This window comes from Trachypithecus francoisi, unplaced genomic scaffold (genome assembly GCF_009764315.1).
Source record: "Trachypithecus francoisi isolate TF-2019V2 unplaced genomic scaffold, Tfra_2.0 Lachesis_group19, whole genome shotgun sequence".
Classification (NCBI taxonomy): Eukaryota; Metazoa; Chordata; class Mammalia; order Primates; family Cercopithecidae; genus Trachypithecus; species Trachypithecus francoisi.
Window position 1 is genome coordinate 37,397,126 of NW_022681464.1, and position 21,537 is coordinate 37,418,662.

A 21,537-nucleotide genomic window follows, 5' to 3' on the forward strand; every position below is an offset into this window, starting at 1 on the left:
GCCTGGGCGACAGAGCGAGACTCCGTCTCAACAAAAAAAAAAAAAAAAAAAAGCAAAGCTAATCCACTCAGGTGAATCAGAATCTCATTTTCAGCACTGAAGTTCCCTATGCTCATACGTCTGCTCCAATTTTTCAATTAAAAAGGTTTTCTTCAATTTAGAATATACTGTCTTTAAAGTTTCCATCAATCTAAGGCACTCAAAAAAGGAAAAGGTCATTGAGATGGTATGGCAAATGAGAAAGAACGAAGTGACAACAAAATGCAAGAGCTAAAGGACTCATAGAAAATAAGAAAATGAGGCCGGGCATGGTGGCTCACGCCTGTAATCCCAGCACTTTGGGTGGCCAAGGCAGGCGGATCACCTGAGGTCGGGAGTTCGAGACCAGCCTTACCAACATGGAGAAACCCCATCTCTACTAAAAATACAAAATTAGCCAGGCATGGTGGTGCATGCCTGTAATCCCAGCTACTCGGGGAAGCTGAGGCTGGAGAATCCCTTGAACCTGGGAGGTGGAGGTTGTGGTGAGCTGAGATTGTGCCATTGCACTCCAGCCTGGGCTACAAGAGCGAAACTCCATCTCAAAACAAACAAACAAAAACAAGAGAACCTAGATTTAAACCTCACACCTCATAAAAAAAAAAATCAAAATTATTATGGACTTAAATATAAAACATGAAACGTTTTTATAAAATAGGAGAAAATATTCATGACCTAGGGATGGGCAAAGAGTTCTTAGACTTAACACCAAAAGTATAATCAATAAAAGGAAACATTTATGAATTAGACTTCATTGAAATTAAAATATTTATTCTGTGAATGGGTTGGGCATGGTGGTTCACGCCTGTGATCCCAGCACTGTGGGAGGCCGAGGCGGGCGGGTCACGACGTCAGGAGATGGAGACCATGCTGGCTAACACGGTGAAATCCTGTCTCCACTAAAAATAATAATACAAAAAATTAGCTGGGCGCGGTGGCGAGCGCCTGTAGTCCCAGCTACTCAGGAGTCTGAGGCAGGAGAATGGCCTGAACCCAGGAGGCGGAGCTTGCAGTGAGCCGAGATCGCGCCACTGCACTCCAGCCTGGGGGACAGAGCCAGCCTCTGTCCCCCATGTGACTGTACAACCCTTCGCCGACACCTTGGAAAACCAAAGGGTCAGAGTGTTCAGCCACACAGAATATCCTTCCAAGAGATTAAAAGTGTTCCTAATAAATCTGCTCAATCAATACAGAGGACCTATAGGAAATTTAAGAGCACTGGCCCTCAGGCATCTCAGCAGAAGCCAAAAGAACAGAGGGATTATCTTGAAAAGATCTGTGGATTCGGCTCTAGTCTGATTGTGTGAATCCCAATGAATTCCAAGCAAGATCCACAAGGTCCTTGAGAATTGTAGAACAGCAGAAACCTTGGCCTAAAAGGGAGAGAAAGTATGAGATGAAAAGAAGGCTGTCAGATCCCCAAAACTCTACATACAGGAAGCAGGTTGAAAAAAGAACTCAGATGCAAGCATGTGCTGTCTTTCATAGAAAAGGAAGGATATCTCAGAGGATGGAACCAAACATCCAGAGGGTTGAACCAAGAGTTCAAAGGATGAAGCCAAGAGACCAAAGGGCAGAACTAAGAGTCATGGATTATTGCCAGGCCTTGAAATCTAATCAAGGAATTCTGCCTGGAGTTACCTGGCTGGATTTAAAAATTGCTTCAAACCAGTGAGGCTTTTTTCATCCATTTTCTCTTTTTTAATTGGTATGGCTGTAATTTTTATCCTATGCCTATCCCACTATCATTATTTTAGGAATGTTGGGGGCAGGTACCACTTGCAAATGGAGAGGAATTTTTCCCAGGAGCTGTACTTAATGGATTACACCAGAACCCTCTGTTCTCACCTAACTTAGGTGATTTAGATGATGAGATTTGGGACTTTTGAGCTGATGAGATTCTGAATTTTGAACTGATGCTGTAATGGCAGGAATGATACCCTTGAGAACCTTGGGAAAACTGAATGTATTGCATGTGTGAGATGAACATGGATTACTGGCAGCCAGACATGAGGCAGTGTTAGGTAAAATTCTAAGAATGGCTCCCAGTGTCCTTCATGTTTGTATAATCCTCTCCCTGATGTGTTTGGAACCTGTAAATATGATGAAATATCACTCCTGTGATTATGTTACATTATATTAGAAAAGAGCAATTATTCAGGTGGCCCCAATCTAATCACAAAACTCTAAAAGTAGAGAGTTTTCTCTAGATTGTTACATAAGGGGAAGTCAGAGAAATTCAAAGGATAAGAAAGACTCGAGTAGTGCTATTGGGGCTGTAATGATGGAGAGCACCATGGGCAAGGACTGGAGAGCAGCCTCTAGGAGCTGAGAGTGACTCCCAGTCAACAGCCAGAAGGAACTGGGCACCTCAGTCCTACAACCACACAGAACTGAATTCTGCTATCAGTGTGAATGTACATGAAAACAGATTCTTCCCCAGAGCCTCCACTTAAGAGCCCAGCCCAGCCAATGCCTTACCTTTGGCCTTGTGAGACCCTAAGAAGTAAAACTCAGCCCAGACTGCCCAGGACTTCTGACCTAAAAACTGTGAGCTACTAATGGGTGCTGTTTTAAGCCATTATGATTGTGGTAACTTGTTATATCAGCAGTAGAAGAGTACTACATGAATAGATTAAATGTGGCACATCCATACAATTGAATACTACTCAGCAATAAAGAGGGATGAATTATTGATACACAAAACAGAAGATCTCAAAATAATTATGCTAATTGTAAGTTAGGCCCCAAGAAACAGTGCACGCCATATAATTTCATCTATGTAAAATCCTAGAAAATGCACAAAACTGTAGTACAGAAAGCAGATCAGTAATTTCCTAGAGATGGGATAGGGAAAGGCAATTAGGGAGAGATGGATTATAAAAGATCATCAGAAAATTTTGAGTGGTAATGTTTATTTTGTTTGTGATGGTGGTTTCACAAGATAGACACATAAGTAAAAACTCATTGAACTGTACATTTTAAATATGTGCAACTTATTATATATCAATTATACCTCTGTAAAAATAATAAAAAATAAGCCTCCTAGATGACTGTAGAGAAGAAACCCAAATACCAGTTTCATTCAAAAAGTGGAGAATGTAGACAAGCAGGTTTAAAAAAAACCTCACTTAATTTCATCCCTAGTTCTGTTATATTGACAAAACAAATTGTATGCATTAATACCTTCTAAATTTCCAGCAAGCAATTTTTTTTTTTGAGTTACAGTCTCGCTCTGTTACCCAGACTGGAGTGCAGTGGCACAGTCTCTGCTCATTGCAACCTCCGCCTCCCAGATTCAAGCAATCCTCCTGCCTCAGCCCCCCTAGTAGCTGGGATTACAGGCACGCACCACCATGCCCAGCTAATTTTTGTATTTTTTTTTAGTAGAGATAGGGTTTCGCCATGTTGGCCAGGCTGGTCTCGAACTCCTGACCTCAGGTGATCCACCCACCTCGGCCTCCCAAAATGCTGGAATTACAGGCGTGAGCCACCATGCCCAGCCAGGAAACAAATTTTTTAGAGAACAAAATTCTTCCTTTGTAACTTTTCTGAACCAGCATATTTTAGCTGCCTACTGTCTAGTAACAACAATATGGCTACTACCTACAGTTAGGAAATAAATGAAAATTTAATCAGGACACAGTTCCCACTCTCCTTTTCTCATACTGCTTAACAATCTCTAAGTGATCTGCTTCTCTAAACTTCTGCATCGCTTTCCATCTGTTTCACAACTCTTAGTGTTTGACTGTATTCCATGGCTTGTTACTTGTTTCTTACAGGAACCTTGTATACTCAATTAAATTCTAAGATACTTGAAGGCCAAGAATCAGTTCATTCATTGATTAAATATTGGCAGTTCCTGGTATGTTGGTGTAGGGCAGGAAAATGTAATTTTCCCTCAACCTTTCTAAGTTCTTGGCTGGTACCCCGTAGGAAAGACAGATTAACAAAAGAAAAACAAACAGAAGCTTATTAACATGTATATATCATATACATGGGAGATACCCAGGGAATTAGTAATCCTCAAAGAGGTGGCTTAGAACCTTGGCTTATACAGCATCTGTATTAGCCCATTCTCACACTGCTAGGAAGAAATACTTGAGCCTGGGAAATTTATAAAGAAAAGAGGTTTAATTGACTCATAGTTCCACATGGCTGGGGAGGCCTCAGGAAACTTACAATCATGGTGGACAGCACCTCTTCACAGGGCAGCAGGAGAGAGAATGAGTACAAGCAGGGGAAACGCCAGGCTTATAAAACCATCAGATCGCGTGAGACTCGCTCATTATGAGAACAGCACGGGAGATACCACCCTCATGATTCAATTACCTCCACCTGGTCCCACCCTTGACCTATGGGGATTATGGGGTTTACAATTCAAGGTGAGATTTGGATGAGGACACACAGCCAAACCAGATCAGCATCTTCAACAAAGAATAATACATTTTTAGACAAGTGAAAAGACAAAGGAAAAGGACCTTGAGACTCACAAGGTAGGAAACTTGAAAGGCAAATAAATGGGAAACTAATGGTAAAGGCAGAATGGTTAAATCTAGCTAATTTTAAAAAATGCAGTACCTCATATAGTTATCATTTTTATGGCAAAAGAATAAAAATGTACAATGTTATCTGTCAATTTAAAAAAACAAAATTGTAAAAATAACCAGCTAGTTAGTAAAGTTTATCATATAGATTCCTCTGTGCTGTCTCTGGGCTAAGGGTCTACAGTCTGGTGATTAACATTTGTCCTTCCTTGTAGAGAGGGAAGGGACACCTTTGTCAATTTTTGTCTTGCTTTCAGGCAAATGGGTGGTGGGGGGACAGAGAGATTTTCTTATATCTACTTCTTCTCAATTGCCTTTAGTTCAAAATAATCCTCACACCAAAGTGGCACATTTTGGGGTGCATATTCTGCTACTCTTCATTGGAATAAAGAAAAAATAATAATTAGTCCTACCTCCGATAATTTATTAAGGGAGGAAAAAGGGAAGAAAGAAAGAAAGGAGGAAGGGAGGAATGGAGGAAGGGAGGGAAGGAAGAAGGGGGGAGAGGAGGGAGGAGAGGGAAATGAAGAGAGAGGTATAGATATAGATATCGATGATATAGATATAAATTTGTTCTATGTGTTCTAAAAGAAGCATGCAAAATGCTCACTTTGATAATAATTGCCTCTGACTATAAAATAGGGGGTTTCACAGAGGTTACAGAGGTGAGAAATAATTTAGAAACTGTTTAGTACTTTTGCATATTTTCCATAAGCCTAAAACTAGTCCAAAATAAGGTTTTTTTTTTAAGTGGGTCATGAAATTAGAGGTGTTGCCAGGAAGACTGTAATTTTTTTTTTAAATGAGCAAATACGTAATACCTGCTAGGTTATTAGGTCCTATGCTAATCACGTTCAGTTATTTCATTTCATCCTCAAAATAATTCTATAAGGCCCAAAGATTAGCCTTCTTATTCCTCAGAAAAAGGAAGTTCAAGAGAATATAGTTTAATTGCTGAAAGTCACTCAGAAGCTAAATATATCAAGACTCAACATGTAGATCTAGCTGATCTCAAAGTCTAGGTAGTTTTTTCCTGGCAGAGAAAGTACCACGAGCAAAAGCAGAGGCCTCAATCAGGCAACAGCATATAGTCCAGTCTGATTAACATTCAGGGTACATGTGGACAGTGTTGGGAGAAGCAATTTAAAAGCAGGTGGGGAACCATGTTTTTCTTTAATGATACTGACTAAAAACAGTTTTAATACTGCAACAACTCTGTTTGCCTTACCCATCGTCCAAAGATTTCCCATTGTCAGCTACCCGACAACCAGGCCCACATTTCATCTGAGAAAATAAATTAGTTTTCCTGATGCTCTCCACTACTAGGTATCAATGTGTTTGTAAATGGCTCCAGGGACTTGGATGGATACTGAAAAATCTAAGAGGTCCCAGTCAAGTTCACAGAAGTCCCAGGAGGTCTAGGTTAACCCCCTAGGAATATTTAGGGGGAAAAGGCTGGTTGTGAAGTTATCATGGTAGTTCTGATTTACTTTCAGCCTGGTGCAGACTGGTCAACAGAGCTGTGAATTTAATCAAGACCCCGTCTGGAGTTATGAGTTGGCCCACATATCCAAACACTGGTATCAGATCACCATAAATTATCTGCACTTGTGCTTGTGTTACTTATTCCCTTTTCTAACTACCCATACAGCCTCAAATCCAGTTGAATATTTTGCAGAAGAGCTTCCTTAAAATGTGAGCTTAAAATGGCTCATCTGATTGAGCTGTTAAAATACAATGGCATGGTAAAAATGCTTATGGCTTATGTCAAAGGGTTATGTCAGATTCTGAGTGATTCTGAGTTGACTGAGGCTATCAGTTCAACCAATGTCACTAAAAGCTCTAACAAAAACTACTATGTTAATAACACAAGAATGATGCTGTGGTATATTGAGAAAGGTATGTTTGGGTCATTACATATGAACCATTCTACATTTGCGCCAGGCCATACAATGAACCTCTGATTAGTAGTTGATGGACCTACTATTAAGATCTGAAGTTCATCAGCAAACACGATGTAACAAAAAGTCCCTTAATTTCGGAACCAGAATAGAATTCAAGTCTTGGTTATTAACCTTATGAGCAGCCTCTATGAACCTATTCCCTCATTATACCTACACCTTCGTAAGATTGTTTTGAAGATAAAGTGAAACAATTGAAGCAAAAGAACTCTAGTAACCACAGAACAGTGCCAACAGTGCTGTGGCGCTTACCAAGGTATGGTAGGCCAATGGTGCATGACGTGAATCAAATGAAGTAAATCGGACAGCATCTTCAGGGAAGGGAAGGTCCTCTGAAGTGATTATAATCCTCTCAATCCCATCAGGAGAAAAGCCAGCATCTGCCTGAAGCTGAATACATAAAAATGCTCAAAAGATACGTGTCTCTTGGGTAGTAAGTCTGAGACAGTAAGATTTGGGAGCCCATGATTCTCTTGTAAGAATGAGTTTGCACCATAGTATTTTGAGGACTAGAACAGGACAAGGTAAAGAGAGCCTCTTGCAAGGACAGAGCAAAGGCAGAACTAAAGCTATACCCAGATCTAGATCCAGACTTATATCCCCAGGGTCATGGACTAGGCTGAAGGCCACTGGCCCATGGTGATGTTGGCCTCCCTCAAAGGTTGGCATTCAAGAGAAGAAACCTATCCCATTGCTGCCTTTCAGACCATCTGTAGAAATAGACCTTCTTTACTTGGTCTCTGCCTTATCAACTGGAAAATTCCCTGGGTAGCAAATAAAGATCAACTTCCTAACACCTGCAGCAAAGTGTAACACATCTCTTTTGAACCAAATGTATGTGGCATGGGCCTGAAGTCTCTGAACATGGAAGAAACATCATCGCTAAAAGGCGACCCATTTAGCACCTGTGGAATTCAACAAAGCGCAATGTAGAGCAGCTACACAGCTTAGTCAACATGGCAGGGGGCAATCAAAACACGAAGCCCAAAGCCACATGTGGCCCTTGTTTTAATTTGTTTCTTAGGCAGGACCACAATGGGAGAGGAGATTTCACAGCTTCCTCATGTATGAAATCAGGTGCAGGTTATGAACAAGAAACAGAGTAAGAAAAAAAGGATGTTTAGACAGAAAAACCGTATGGGCAGTTTAATATGCTCAGGCAAAGGGATGGAACTAACACTTAATTTCCAGTGTGTTCCCTGAACGAGATTCCAGACTGTGATAAGAACTTTTTGACCTGAAATTTAAAAAAAAACAAAAAAAGTGTCACATTTTTGGAGTGCTTAAAATATTCCAAGCATATTACAAGTGCCTTGCAGGTATCAACTCATTTAATCCTCATAATAACTCTATGAGGTAGTATTATTATCACCTAGATGCATGAATGGACACCAAGACCTAAAGATTTAATTAACTTGCTCAAAGTCAAAAGTCAGTTGGGTTCAAACCTACACAAGTTGGCTTTAGATTACACTGACTGTGCCACACTGAACTTAGTGACTTAGGTACAAAAAAAGACCCTGTGTCTACAGTGGCCGAGAGAAAAGAAAAACTGGGTCAAACTTTGACTAGAGGGCACAAATAAAGGCTGAGGAAGAAAGGAGGACAAATGGTAAAAAGGATCAAGTTTTTTAAAGATAATCTGTTTCCAAGAGTAGTTGTGCTTTTTTGTGTTTTGTGTTGTGATTTTACTCTACTGGATCTCATGTAGAAGGGTGAAAGAGTGTCAGAGAAAGGCCAAGAATTCCAAGGATATGACGTCATGAGGCACAATTCCCCCAGTTTCTTGAGTGGTATTAGCAGTTAAGCACGCAAAGGCAAAAGAGCTCGATGGGGAAAGCTAGAGTGCAATCCTATCACTTGAGAGATCCTTAGTCATTTGCTCAGTTTTCCATGTTTTTACATAAAATACAGCATGGGCTATGGAGTCAGCAAACTGCATCCTGGTTTCGAAACTTGCTGTGTGTTTACAGACAAAATAGTTCCCTGGGCTTCAGCTTTCTCAACTATTAAATGAAGGTTGTATCTATCTCTGAAGGTTATGCAAGGATTAAATGCAGTAAGTAAAAAGCATAGCACAGAGTAACATATACTACTCAACAAATGTTAGCTGCACCCCTTTGCCTAAGCATTATTACCGAGAGTCCTAAAAGACTTTAAGCCTATGAAAAGTATGTGATAGAAAAAAAAAAAACCCACAAAATTCTTACAAGTTATAAAAATAATATAGGAAGCTCTGAATGAAAATGCTCTAAAATATGTAAGTCCAACAGGTCAGCTGGCTAAACCAACTGTAGTAATGAAGACAGTTTGATGTTGATACTCCTTCATTTTTGTTCTCACAAGGTGTTATTGTTAAAATTTGCAGACTCATCCTTTGTTTAAAAAGGAGTCCAATAATTAAACTGGTGTTAAAACAAGGTCCAAAGGTTTTACAGCTTTGGAGCAGAGCTAAAACTATAGCTCTTGCAACATGAATAACGGACTGTTGAATTAAGATCCTCTCTTTTTCCTTTCAGTACCAGTATTTATGACGCAAAAATGAAAGTCCAAAAACTTGGTGAGGATAAAATGTTCCCACAAAGTATATAAAATCCATAAATACTAAAAGAAGCTGGAAAGAATTCAAATGAGATGGTGAGAAGTTTGCTTCACGTTTCATACCTTTTTCCTTCTAAATAACAAGTTAGAATAGCTCCATAAACACAAAATTAAGCCTCTGATACTAAACTCACACGCTCAAAGGATGAACAAACTTCAAAAATAACATATTTTTCTTTGACAAAATCAGTAAAATTGGCAAGCTTGTCAAAGAATCATTTCAGTCTAACATTTTACTTAGTGGATAAATATTTCTCGACAATCTGTAAATAGTATAAATGTTTTTCTCAAAATGCTAAGTGAAAGAAGCCAGGCACAATAGATGACACATTGCAGGATGATTCCATGTATATGAAATTCTCAAACAGCAGAACTAATGATAGAAAGCAAACCACTGTTTGCCAGGGGCCAAGGATAGGAGCAGGAGATTGACTGCAAAAGAAAAAATGAGACGTTTTCGGGGTGAAGAAAGTGTTCTGTATCACGATCACTGTGGCAGACAGAAAACTGTATATATTGTTTTCAAAATTCACTGAATTCGACACTGAAAATTGGAGAATTTTGTGAAAATTATACCTCAATTTTTTAAAATACACATAAATCAATATGCATTTCAAAGAATAATTTCAGTCAAAATATTTTACTTGGTAGACAAATATTAATTTGTAGAAAATCTGTAAATAATATTTTTTTCACAATCACAGTGTTTACTTGCTGCCATGTTTATTATAAGGAATAGCTTTTCATTTTCTTCTAGAAAAGCAAAACCTTTTTCTTTCTAGAAAAGCAAAACCTTTCCAAGAAGTGCTTGGAAAGTGACCTTGAATACAATTTAAAACCCTACAAAAATGCTGTATAAACTCAGAATACTAATGCAGTACTTGGCAGGTCTTTGAATATTTTTTCCAGAACATAATAGTATACCGAGGTTGCAAAGTCAGGTCATACAAGGGCCAGGTGGATGACATAAGCGAGCAGTACGGCGGCAGTGGTACTGTGGCAAAGTGGAGAGCACAAGGCTCTTTCCCAGTGAGCCACCACCACTAGGTCCTGCAGACTGATGCCAGGAAAGAACAGAGGCCTCGGTGTAGCCAGAGTCTCTGATGTTTAAAAAAGAAGCAGAAATGTGAACTTTAATGTGAAATATCCCCATTTTTTAGAATAATGGTTCTAAATGTTTTTTACAACACTACACGGGCCACACAAAACACGTCCATAGATAGGATTATGACCTCTGGTCCACGGTGTATGTTTTCTGAACTTTTTCAATAGCATGGTCTTGCCATCTTTGTAACTGCTTACCACTTAATTTGTATAGTCTACAACAACATAGAATGTTAGTGCATCTCAAGTAAAATTCATCTCAAAATTACATGAAGGCTATTCACTTCTGGTCCCTTACTGAAAAAAACAAGTCCTGCTTATATTCTAAGAATATGGGTTAGTAACAAAATTTAAAAAGTGAGTTAGAATGAAGGGAAAAGTGGTGAGGAAACAATGAAGAAACCACTACTTTAATCAAGATCATAGTCAGCTTCCAGACTCCAGAGCAATAAAATAATCCACATGCTGAAATTTGAGAACTTCATTGCCCCAACTAGTCCAACCTGGCTGTAAATTTCGAGCAAACAATTCCAAATATTCCCCATCTGGCTTGATGTAGTCTTTTAAAACCTCTGTTTAAAAAAGAGAAAAAACACAAAAATTATTATTGAGGAAGGAATGCATTTCCTTTTAGCAGTTAAGAGTAGAAAGGGAGAAACGTTTCATTTTGTTCTTAAAAGACAGCAAATTAATTTCAAGGATTTCATCACAGGCTTTACTATTTATAGTTAGCCATTTAAAATAAGTACACTTGAGAATGGGAAAAATACCCTCCGAACTTCCATAGTCCTAGTTTACTGGTTTTCATTTGTAGATGAGAAATGAGGACTTTAACACCTACATAGGTGACTTTTCAGTTTTCCAATACTGCTGATATATCTCCTGAGTACTAATTGTATTTATTTTTTTTATTTTTTATTTTTTTATTTTTTTTTTCGAGACAGAGTCTCGCACTGTCACCCAGGCTGGAGTGCAATGGTGCAATCTCAGCTCAATGCAACCTCCACCTCCCAGGTTCAAGCAATTCTCCTATCTCAGCCTCCCAAGTAGCTGAGATTACAGGCACACGTCGCCACTCCTGGCTAATTTTTTGTATTTTAGTAGAGATGGGGTTTCACCATGTTCCCTAGGCTGCTCTCGAACTCCTGAGCTCAGGCAATCCACTCGCCTCGGCCTCCCAAAGTGCTACGATTACAGGCGGGAGCCACTGCACCCAGCCAATTTATAATAAATATAATCCATACATGAAAAAGAGCCCTACAAAAATTCAAAAACAACCCATTTTTTAAAAATAAGATAAAATAAAAGTCTCTCTGCAATATAAACTTCAATAAAATAATAATAAATGAAGAGCTGGATATAAACAGAAATACTGAGAACAAATAACTAACATTTAAATAACTAGCCCCCTTAGCAATAAGTTGGTAGCACTAAGAACATTTCTTCATTTTCAAATTATAGATCCTTCTTTACCTAAAATTTATCATGGTATTTCCACAGTGAAGTATTCCTTGTATTATTCAATGTATTAATAACTACTGAACATTGTATTTTGTTGGGGAAAGAGCTGTAGGCTAAAGAGTTGTTGTCTACACTAAAAGAGAGAAAAGAAGGACACAGAAACTTTTGAAAAGCACATGTTCACCCAATTGGATGACAAACACTTAAATCAATTTAATCTTGATCATGCTGCTGGTTAGCTATGCTAACCACCTAATAGGAATTTGGTATAAAATTCAGATAAGAAAAATCACTAGAAAAGGTAAAATATGGTTCATAATTGCTACGTAAGATTGAGCTTGGAAGAAATCTATCAAATTTCCTTTAGTAATGATAAGGGTTCTTTAAGAATACTAGAGATAGGTAAGGCTTAAAAGAGAATATATCATTTTAGGTTTCATCATGTTCTTCAGTTGCTCCCCACAGCAAAATACTTGTTCATCTGTCAGAAAGTACTGGTCCTGTTTAGCAAAAATCAAAGAAGAATTAAAAGGTTCACTGTCTATAATTCAAGTGAACTCAAATTTGGGCTTTGATGGGTTCTAGGAGATGCTGGCATGAAGGCTTCTAACCCTTTCAAAAGTACATAAATTAAATGCTACTAACCTTGAAAGAAAGATTTCCCTAGAGTCTTAGAGGACAATAACCCTACATCACTTTTCCATTTTCTTCCCATGAATTTAATGCTTTACCAGCCTCAATTCCCTTTTAATGTGCTCTAAGGTTACATTGAAGAAAGGTTTTGTTTGTTTTTGTTTCATTTGTTCAGATTTTTGGTACGAAGAGGTTAGCAACACTATTTTAGAAATTTAAACTGGAGTCAGCCAGTCAAAAAATGTTTCCTTTTCTGAGCATCCACTATAATCAGTCTTATAAAACTTAACAGAAGAAGCAGAATATCCATGTTTTATGAGCGTTTACAATCTAATAGAAAATGATGGCCAGGTACTTGGATGGAGTGGAAAAATATATACAACCTAAACCCATTTACTACCATCCTATTTTCTCAATGTAATAAATTTTTGCATGGTTCTTCTCCTTTCTAGTTAAACCAGAATACTGTGTTTTCATAACGTTAACTACAATTATTTTATTTCAAAATCAGGTAGAAGAAATAAAGGCAAATTAATGAAAATGTATTATTCTGGTTTTTAACTATTAATTTAAAACTAAATGTGAATGTATAAATTTAAACATGAGTATGACACATAAACTTTGACAATTACATAACATCTGGAGTTAGTAAAACACACTTTAACCAATGGAGAGGATGCAATCCGTGCACAGCTAGTCATTTCCTTTTTGTTCTGAAAGCATGGGGCAGGAGTAAGAGAGGTGGCCCAAACATCAGTGCATATAACCCCGTCAACTAAACTTCACTCTTCAGATGGAAACAGTATGTAAAGCAGTAAAAAGAAGTGGAAATTCCTCTAAGGTAAAACGTGAAAGCTAAAATTTTGATTTAAATATTTCATTTCATGAAATTTTCCTACCTTAAATCTTCAAACAATATCACTTTATAATGTTAGGTTGTAAACCATAGCTATTGATAGCTTATCGTTCAATCTATCGGACAAAATTTCAAAACTTATGCAAATGTATCATTTTGAAATGCCATATGCTACCAATGTGGTCTCCTACATTTTGCAGCAGAAATAACCAATTAAACTTTAAAAAAAAAAATCAGGGTGTTTCTAGATACCAAAGAGAAAACATTTCATTTTATGAATTTGCATAAAACAGTTTAAGAACATTTAAATGTAAAAGTTGTGAGCATTATATACAGAATATATAACATCCCAAACTCCTAGAGTTATGATTTCAGGGTAAAATATACTGCAGAAATCTGAGAGATGCTTTCTGAAATATATAGAAAGGTGAACTATACTAAATATACATACAGTAATATGAACTCAAAAATAAAATATTACAATATTTCCTATCACTACTTAACCAAAACATAAGATTTTATATAGAGAGAGTTATTCAGATGTTTCCTCCAGAATCTAACTTTTGTTTTTAAAAGTTTTCAATCCTAAAAGTGTGTTTGTGCTGCTCTCTACAGGGAATGAGAAAGAACTGCATCTCAAAGATAAAAGCTGTAATGCTTTAGGGCAAGACTCATTTTTATTCACTATTTTAAAACCTGTCTCCTGAGGCTCATCTTTAAATATAACTTTATTTTATTTTAAAGGAATTGATACATAGTTTACAATCATTTCAGAACGAAAAGTTTACGGTCTTAGCTTTTGAATTTTTAAAAGAAAAAAATAAGGTTTGAGACAAACACTAAATTAAGCTTTGTTACCAAATGATAAATAAAATTCAAATGAGAGGAATACATATACATATATAATCAGGTATTACTAGTGCCAAGTGTAATTTTTTTTCACAAGGAACAATGCAATCTCACTTTCCATTTGAGATATATATTAAAGCATTAAAGGTCTATGACAGTACAAAGTGTTAGGCAATCGATTATTCACTGAGAATCCTTCTTAGTCAAAGAACAGGTTATCAGGTAGACATCTGTATATGTCTCAAATGAAGTTATACTATAAACACCCTTCTAGAGGCTGGGCGCAGTGGCTCATGCCTGTAATTCCATCACTTTTGGAGGCTGAGGCAGGTGGATCACTTGAGGTCAGGAGTTCGAGACCAGCCTGGCTAACATGGCGAAACCTCATCTCTACTAAAAACACAAAAATCAGCCAGGCATAGTGGCACATGTCTGCAGGCCCAGCCACTCAGGAGGCTGAGGCAGGAGAATCACTTGAACCCAGGAGGCGGAGGCTGCAGTGACCCAAGATCAGGCCACACTGTATGTGACAGAGTGAGACTCTGTTTCCAAAAAAAAACATTAAAAGAAGACTCTTCTGCATAAGCCATTTAAGATAACAGAAATCCTAAGTGCTAGCAACAAAACTTCTCTGGGAATTTGTGTTCACTTTCTACATATCCCAGTTCATGAACTGCCTCATATTCTGCAGGTAACATAAGCTCCCCGTAGTTTTCCTGAGTGGCAACTTATAGGAGTTTTGTAGTTGTTATTGTTGGTAGAAATTACCAAACTAACAAAATATATATTCCTGAAGTTTTTTTGTTTTTTATTTTTATTTTTTTTTATTATACTTTAAGTTCTAGGGCACATGTGTACAATGTGCAGGTTTGTTACATATGTATACATGTGCCATGTTGGTGTGCTGTACCCATTAACTCGTCATTCACATTAGGTATATCTCCTAATGCTATCCCTCCTCCCTCCCCCGACCCCACAACAGGCTCCAGTGTGTGATGTTCCCCTTCCTGTGTCCAAGTGATCTCACTGCTCAATTCCCACCTATGAGTGAGAACATGCAGTGTTTGGTTTTCTGTCCTTGTGATAGTTTGCTGAGAATGATGGTTTCCAGCTGCATCCATGTCCCTACAAAGGACATGAACTCATCCTTTTTTATGGCTGCATAGTATTCCATGGTGTACATGTGCCACATTTTCTTAATCCAGTCTGTCATTGATGGACATTTGGGTTGTTTCCAAGTCTTTGCTATTGTGAATAGTGCCGCAATAAACACACGTGTGCATGTGTCTTTATAACAGCATGATTTATAATCCTTTGGGTATATACCTAGTAATGGGATGCCTGGGTCAAATGGTATTTCTAGTTCTAGATCGTTGAGGAATCACCACACTGCCTTCCACAATGGTTGAACTAGTTTATAATCCCACCAACAGTTTAAAAGTGTTCCTATTTCTCCACATCCTCTCCAGCACCTGTTGTTTCCTAACTTTTTAACGATCGCCATTCTAACTGGTGTGAGATGGTATCTCATTGTGGTTTTGATTTGCATTTCTTAGTGATGATGAGCATTTTTTCATGTGTCTGTTGGCTGCATAAATGTCTTCTTTTGAGAAGTATCTGTTCATATAAACTTTGAATATTAAATTCAGTGTCTCTCAAGGACTTTACATTTCGATGTTTTTAAACTCTGACTTGAAAAATTTAGCATTCAGTGAGCTTCTAGCACATGCTACAGAACTTTAAATATAACTAATTCTCACAACTCTAAAAGACTAAATATCACTATTCCCTCTTTAAATGAGGACTGTGATATAGAAAAATATTTGAGTGACTTGCCCAACTCCCGAAGCCAGGATTCAAACTCATGTTAGTCCATTTCTAAAGCCAAATTCCCCACTATTCCCTGCTGCTTAGTTTCATTGAATGATAAACATTATACTAAAGTATTAAGACTAGTGAGAATTTGCAGGCTGCAGCAATTAGCTGTCAATGTTCCAGAAAAGCAACACTATCTTTTAAAAAACACGTAAAAGTGAGAGCCACTAACCAAATAACCAAATATCAAGGGACTTCTATCTCTCTGACTACTATTCTGAGTTCCTGGTTTTAGAACAAGCAAGAGGTAGAGCCCTGGTAGTAAAATAAAGGGTCTATCTGAACTACATTATCAGATGCCCATCAGCATTCATTGTGTCAGCCCAGTGATGGGAAGCAACTGATAGCAAGTGGAATCTGAAAAATGGTATAACTGGAGGCCGGGCGCGGTGGCTCAAGCCTGTAATCCCAGCACTTTGGGAGGCCGAGACGGGCGGATCACGAGGTCAGGAGATCGAGACCATCCTGGCTAACACGGTGAAACCCCGTCTCTACTAAAAATACAAAAAAATAGCTGGGCGAGGTGGCGGGCGCCTGTAGTCCCAGCTGCTCGGGAGGCTGAGGCAGGAGAATGGCGTGAACCCGGGAGGCGGAGCTTGCAGTGAACTGAGATCCGGCCACTGCACTCCAGTCCGGGCGACAGAGCGAGACACCGCCTCAAAAAAAAAAAAAAAAAAAAAAAATGGTATAACTGGAAAAGCTGAGTAACACAAAACTAATCTATTCTCTATTTTATAGAGATAGAGAAATAGTTTTAGAATATTCATTAACCCACATCTGACTTAATTTCCGAATCTGTAGGCCATTTAAATACTAAACGTACTCTTTTTTTCAAATTTGACACAAAAGTGATAACAATTCTATTTTATAAAAACATACCAGCAAGCGGTGGCTTATGTGAGTGAAGAGTACAGGGCACGCTGACAATTAATTTGTGGTCTGGAATGGGGAGCACGTTTACATCTGCATTCCTAATTAAACAGAACAAGAAAGTAAACTATATTTTCAAAAACAATTTGTATATATAAGCCACAGCTGCATTGATTTTTTTCTCTTTCTGTATCTGATTTTAAAACAAATTTTACAATCAATGAAAGAAATTAACAATTTAAGTATTGAGACATTCTTATCATTTCATTTTCTATAATAATGACAAGTACACACTAGATAAAATATAAAGTTTCCTGTGCCATACCACCTATTCTTTTCTACACTGGGCCATTTTCAGATTTTCAAAAACATAAAAATTTTTAAAAGTCAATGATTACTAAGATAATCATTTTTAAAAGCGTAAAAATTAATACATGTATACAATTTTGAAAAATCGCCTTTCCTACCTCAATGGTAGAGCAGTTTTTTCTTGAACTCTCCCCAGTATAAGACCTTCATAAGGCTTTTTGTGTGGAGAATCTAATGGGAACACGAACTCTCCTGAACTGGTGATCTGATAGGAAGGAGCCAACAAAAGAGGGTTATTTTTTCCCATCACTATAGAGCTTCCACACACATACAACAGAAATTAAACCTCCAGGCTAGTGCTGTTCAGTACAAATATTATGTGAGCCACATTTATCATTTTAAATTTTCTAACAGAAACACCTAAAGAAGTAAAAAAAATGCAATGAAATCAATTTTAATTATATATTTAATTCAATCTAACATACCTGAAATACAATCATTTCAATATGTAATCAATTCAGAAAAGTTATTGAGATATGTTACATTCTTTCGTTTGTACTATGCCTGAAATCCAAAGTATAGTTTATACTTAACAGTACATTTCAGTTTGGACTAGCCACATTTCAAGTGCTGAAGTGTCACATGTGTTAGTGGCTACCATATTAGATATTGCTTCTATAAGAGATTTTTTAAAATATCATATAAATATTTCAAATATAACTTCATTATCATCTTGCACGTAAAACAATCTCTTAACTAAAATTGATTCCTGGAAACCATGACATCAGCAATTTATTAGTTCATGCAAATGAACTAACAAATGAATTACTAATGAATGAACTAATAAATGAATTAGCAATATGACTAAGTAGATCATAATACACAGTTCCCTTTAGTTATAGGAAATAGTATCATTAAACATTGTCAAAGCCAAAATTAATAAGGATAGAAACTGGGTGGCTGATAGACAATACCTAGTTCAGATACTGGCCCTGGGCATTATAAATTCAGAAATTCAGTTTCATCATTTCACCCTGGGATGATCATACTCTCAAAGATTCATTTAAGCTAATCAAACTCAAAAATAATTTAAAATATCAATTCATTAATTTACCATGGGAATATATATTTTCACTGTCAGAACACTGCTATCTGTGAAACCCTTTATCCTATATCAATGTGCCTAAACAACCAAATCAGTAATCAGAAAGTCTTTTATCTCCTCTAGGGCCAATCAGACACAGCATCTCCTACAAAAAGTGCTGTATAAATACTGGCACGTTGGGTAGCCTTTATACTCAATGCACATTACTCCTCCTATCAGAACAATATGTATAATTACCTAATAAATGCTTCATATAACATAATAGATAATATTTATGTTTTGAATTCAGGTCTTATACCATCTCTTAGAACTGATTACTACTACAGATTAATAACCTTATTTTTATGTATTAACATTTTACTGGGTTTGATTTCAAAAGATGACCTCCTCCTGACTTTGGTCCCAGGTTCTGACTATAAAAGAACTATCATAAGAGGCAAGACGGAATGGGGTAGCATACTCCTATCATGGTCCTATACCAAATTAACCAACACTAAGACCAAAGTACAGCATGAAAACAAAGATACAACTGTAAGTCTTTGTCAAGTCCCATAACATAGGTATAAACAATATATACTTGTCTCCCCTTATCCACAGTTTCACTTTCCAGGGTTTCAGGTACTCATGGTCAACTGCAGTCCAGAGATAGGTAAATACAGGACAGTAAGACATTTTGAGAGAGAGACTACATTTATATAACATTTACAGTATATTGCTATAATATTCTATCTTATTATTAGTTATTATTGTTTATCTCTCTATTTATAAATAAACTTTCTCATAGGTATGTATTATAGAAAAAAAACTATATATGGGGTTCAGTACCATCCATGGTTTCAGGTATCCATTAGGGGTCCTGGAATGTATCCCCCAAGCATAAGGAGGAACTACTGCACACAGCTTTTAGGAGATACTCCAGTAGATGAAAAAGTATACACAAAGTCATAAAAAGCACAACTCCACTGTGTTAAAAATGAATATGCTTGCAATATAAACATTAAACACTAAAATAATAGCTTGGCTTATCTTTTCAAAATTTAGGAAGGCTTTTAGACATCATTTAAATAGTCAATGTATCTTTAAAAGGAAGCCTGATGAACTCTAAATGGATACCTGATTTTTCTGTATTTTTTGGTAATCTTGTAGCATGCGGAGATATTAAAGATCATTCAACCAATTCTAGAGTTTGAATCATCTCTTTCAAAAATATGCACAGCAGCACAACAGGCACTGAGGACCTAAGTTAACAAGATTTAGAGCATAAAAGGTTCTTGGTTCTGGCATCTTCCCATCCCCTCTACAATGGGTTACTTTGCCATTCCTTGCCCTCATCCCCCACGAAATAAGAAAAAGAAATCACAAAGGGTGGTTGAAATTGTGAGTATATAAAGGGGAAGAAGATGAAGGGTAAGACTATTTCTATGTTTGGTGATACATAATTCCCCAAAGTTTTCGTTTGTTGTTTTTTAAATAAGACATAATCAGAGCGTTTAAAATTTTCATCCTGGTATCTTCCTGACTGATTTCCCAAAGCCAGCAGTTTGAGGCCCCATTACAAAAAGACATACAAAAAAAAATAGCCTTGAGAATAAAAATATAAAAGTGCTAAGCAGCGAAGCAAAAGTCTCAACTAGCCCATGCTGAAGGAGTAGAGCAGTGACATGTTGAGCATTACAAAATAGACGCTACCTTTACGTGACTTCTATCAAGTTGTATTAACAAATAAGCTAACTTCTGAACTTACTTTTACCCAGTGCCACTCAGCAACTACCTCCACAGACCAAGAGGGATAAAGTTCTTCCTTTATAAAACGTAGGTGCTTCTGTCTATTGGTCACCCAAGTAACAAGAAGACAGTTTGGAGCAGCCAATTTAGGGATAGGTATTTGCTTTATTTGCAGGGGTGACAAATAACTGTACCTAAAAATAAATGGAAAAAAGGATGAGCAAAATTCACTGCAAAAAAAGAAAAATAAGCAGGGAGAAGACATGCATAACACTGACTCCACAAATGCAAAGCTCTTACTGCTAGTTATTTGTGTAGCAAAATATAAAGCCACAGTGCCACCCAGTGGACACATTATTACACACAAGTCAAAAATCACCTTTTTTTTTTACTAGTTTAAAAACGTCAGGCTATATTTTTTTTTTTAGTCATTTCTAAATGCATTACGTTTCAGTAATTTTACTATTTACAATACTTTTTCTCCAATTCAAAATTAAGCAAATACTGTTGTTTAGATCCCATACTCTGTATTACACAGGAACCCCGTCACAGTGAGCCTTGAAACTAGTCTCTCAATAACCTAAGTCAAACCCTACAAGCCTTACCTGGCACCAAATCAGTGTTGCAAAATTGGTAATGCTAAAGCCAATCTATTCCAATGAAGCTTCTTCTAGCCCTAGAATCCTCAAACCCTGCACAAAATGCTGACTCCCTGTGTCATCTATCATCTCACCCATCCTCATCTCCATCCCACTGCATTTACAACCCCCATCTATCATCTCGCTTTCTGCCTTCCCAGTCAATTCCACTGGGTTCTCTGAAGCCCTCATGTTTCCATTGTGTAAAACAAAATCTATAATCTTGTATCTCCTGGCCATAGAGTAAATGTCTAGTTTGTCCTGCAAAAATACTACCTGCTCTACAATATTCAATCAAATGAATATGGCCCTTTCTCCAACATTCAGTGGGAGGGGAGAAGTCATTATTCTCCTGGCTCCCCCATGGCCGTTTCTAGGGTATAACTCATCCACCTTTGCAAAAAGCCCTTTCTCTTTGAGAGGTATGCTATCCAGCTATGTTAGCCTCTACTGTTGCTTATTGAATCCATTTCATCCTCAACATATAGCTCTGAGATCCCTCTGCCTCATCAACACAAAACTGGCCATTATTCTGAATAATTTCAAAGCACAATTCATATAATGTACATACTTCAACTATTTTTCACCTAAACAAATACAACTGCCTTCATCCCACTTCCATAATCCACTCCAATGCCATAACCTGGACCCTATCATCACTCACACTTGCTCCCTCTCCGAAAGCATCATCATCAATCTCTGGCAATAACTTCCTATGCCTCACCTACTCTTTGGCCTTATCTAGCAGTTTATTCCTGACCACACTTACTCTTCTTGCCCGTGGGCCACCCATCGCTTCATTGCCTTCTCACTAGCACTCTCAGTTCCCATCCTCCCTTTACCCTTCAACCTCACAGTTCCCGCAAACCTCCAATCTTCAATCAATATCACAATTTTATTCCATTTGTTTGTATAGGGAAAATCAGGTGAAGAAAATGCAGAAGAACTGGGTATTAAAAGTTTA

The 21,537-nt window shown here is 37.4% G+C and overlaps 1 protein-coding gene across 3 annotated transcripts in view; it reads right to left on the minus strand.

The window, feature by feature from the left end:
* Positions 1–21,537, minus strand: part of METTL4 (methyltransferase like 4) — a 124,517-nt gene that overhangs the window by 72,274 nt on the left and 30,706 nt on the right. For 2 of the 3 annotated variants that reach the window (XR_004429264.1, XM_033178206.1), the window contains exons 6-8: positions 19,955–20,129; positions 17,264–17,370; positions 16,806–16,897 (exon numbers count right to left, since the gene is read on the minus strand). Coding sequence is in view for 2 of the 3 variants with exons in the window: in XM_033178206.1 (XP_033034097.1) it covers positions 16,806–16,897; positions 17,264–17,370; positions 19,955–20,129 (374 nt within the window). In the remaining variant the exon portion in view is untranslated. Of the gene's footprint in view, positions 1–9,177; positions 10,825–16,805; positions 16,898–17,263; positions 17,371–19,954; positions 20,130–21,537 lie in introns of those variants that run through there. The other variant, XM_033178207.1, reaches the window with a different exon arrangement.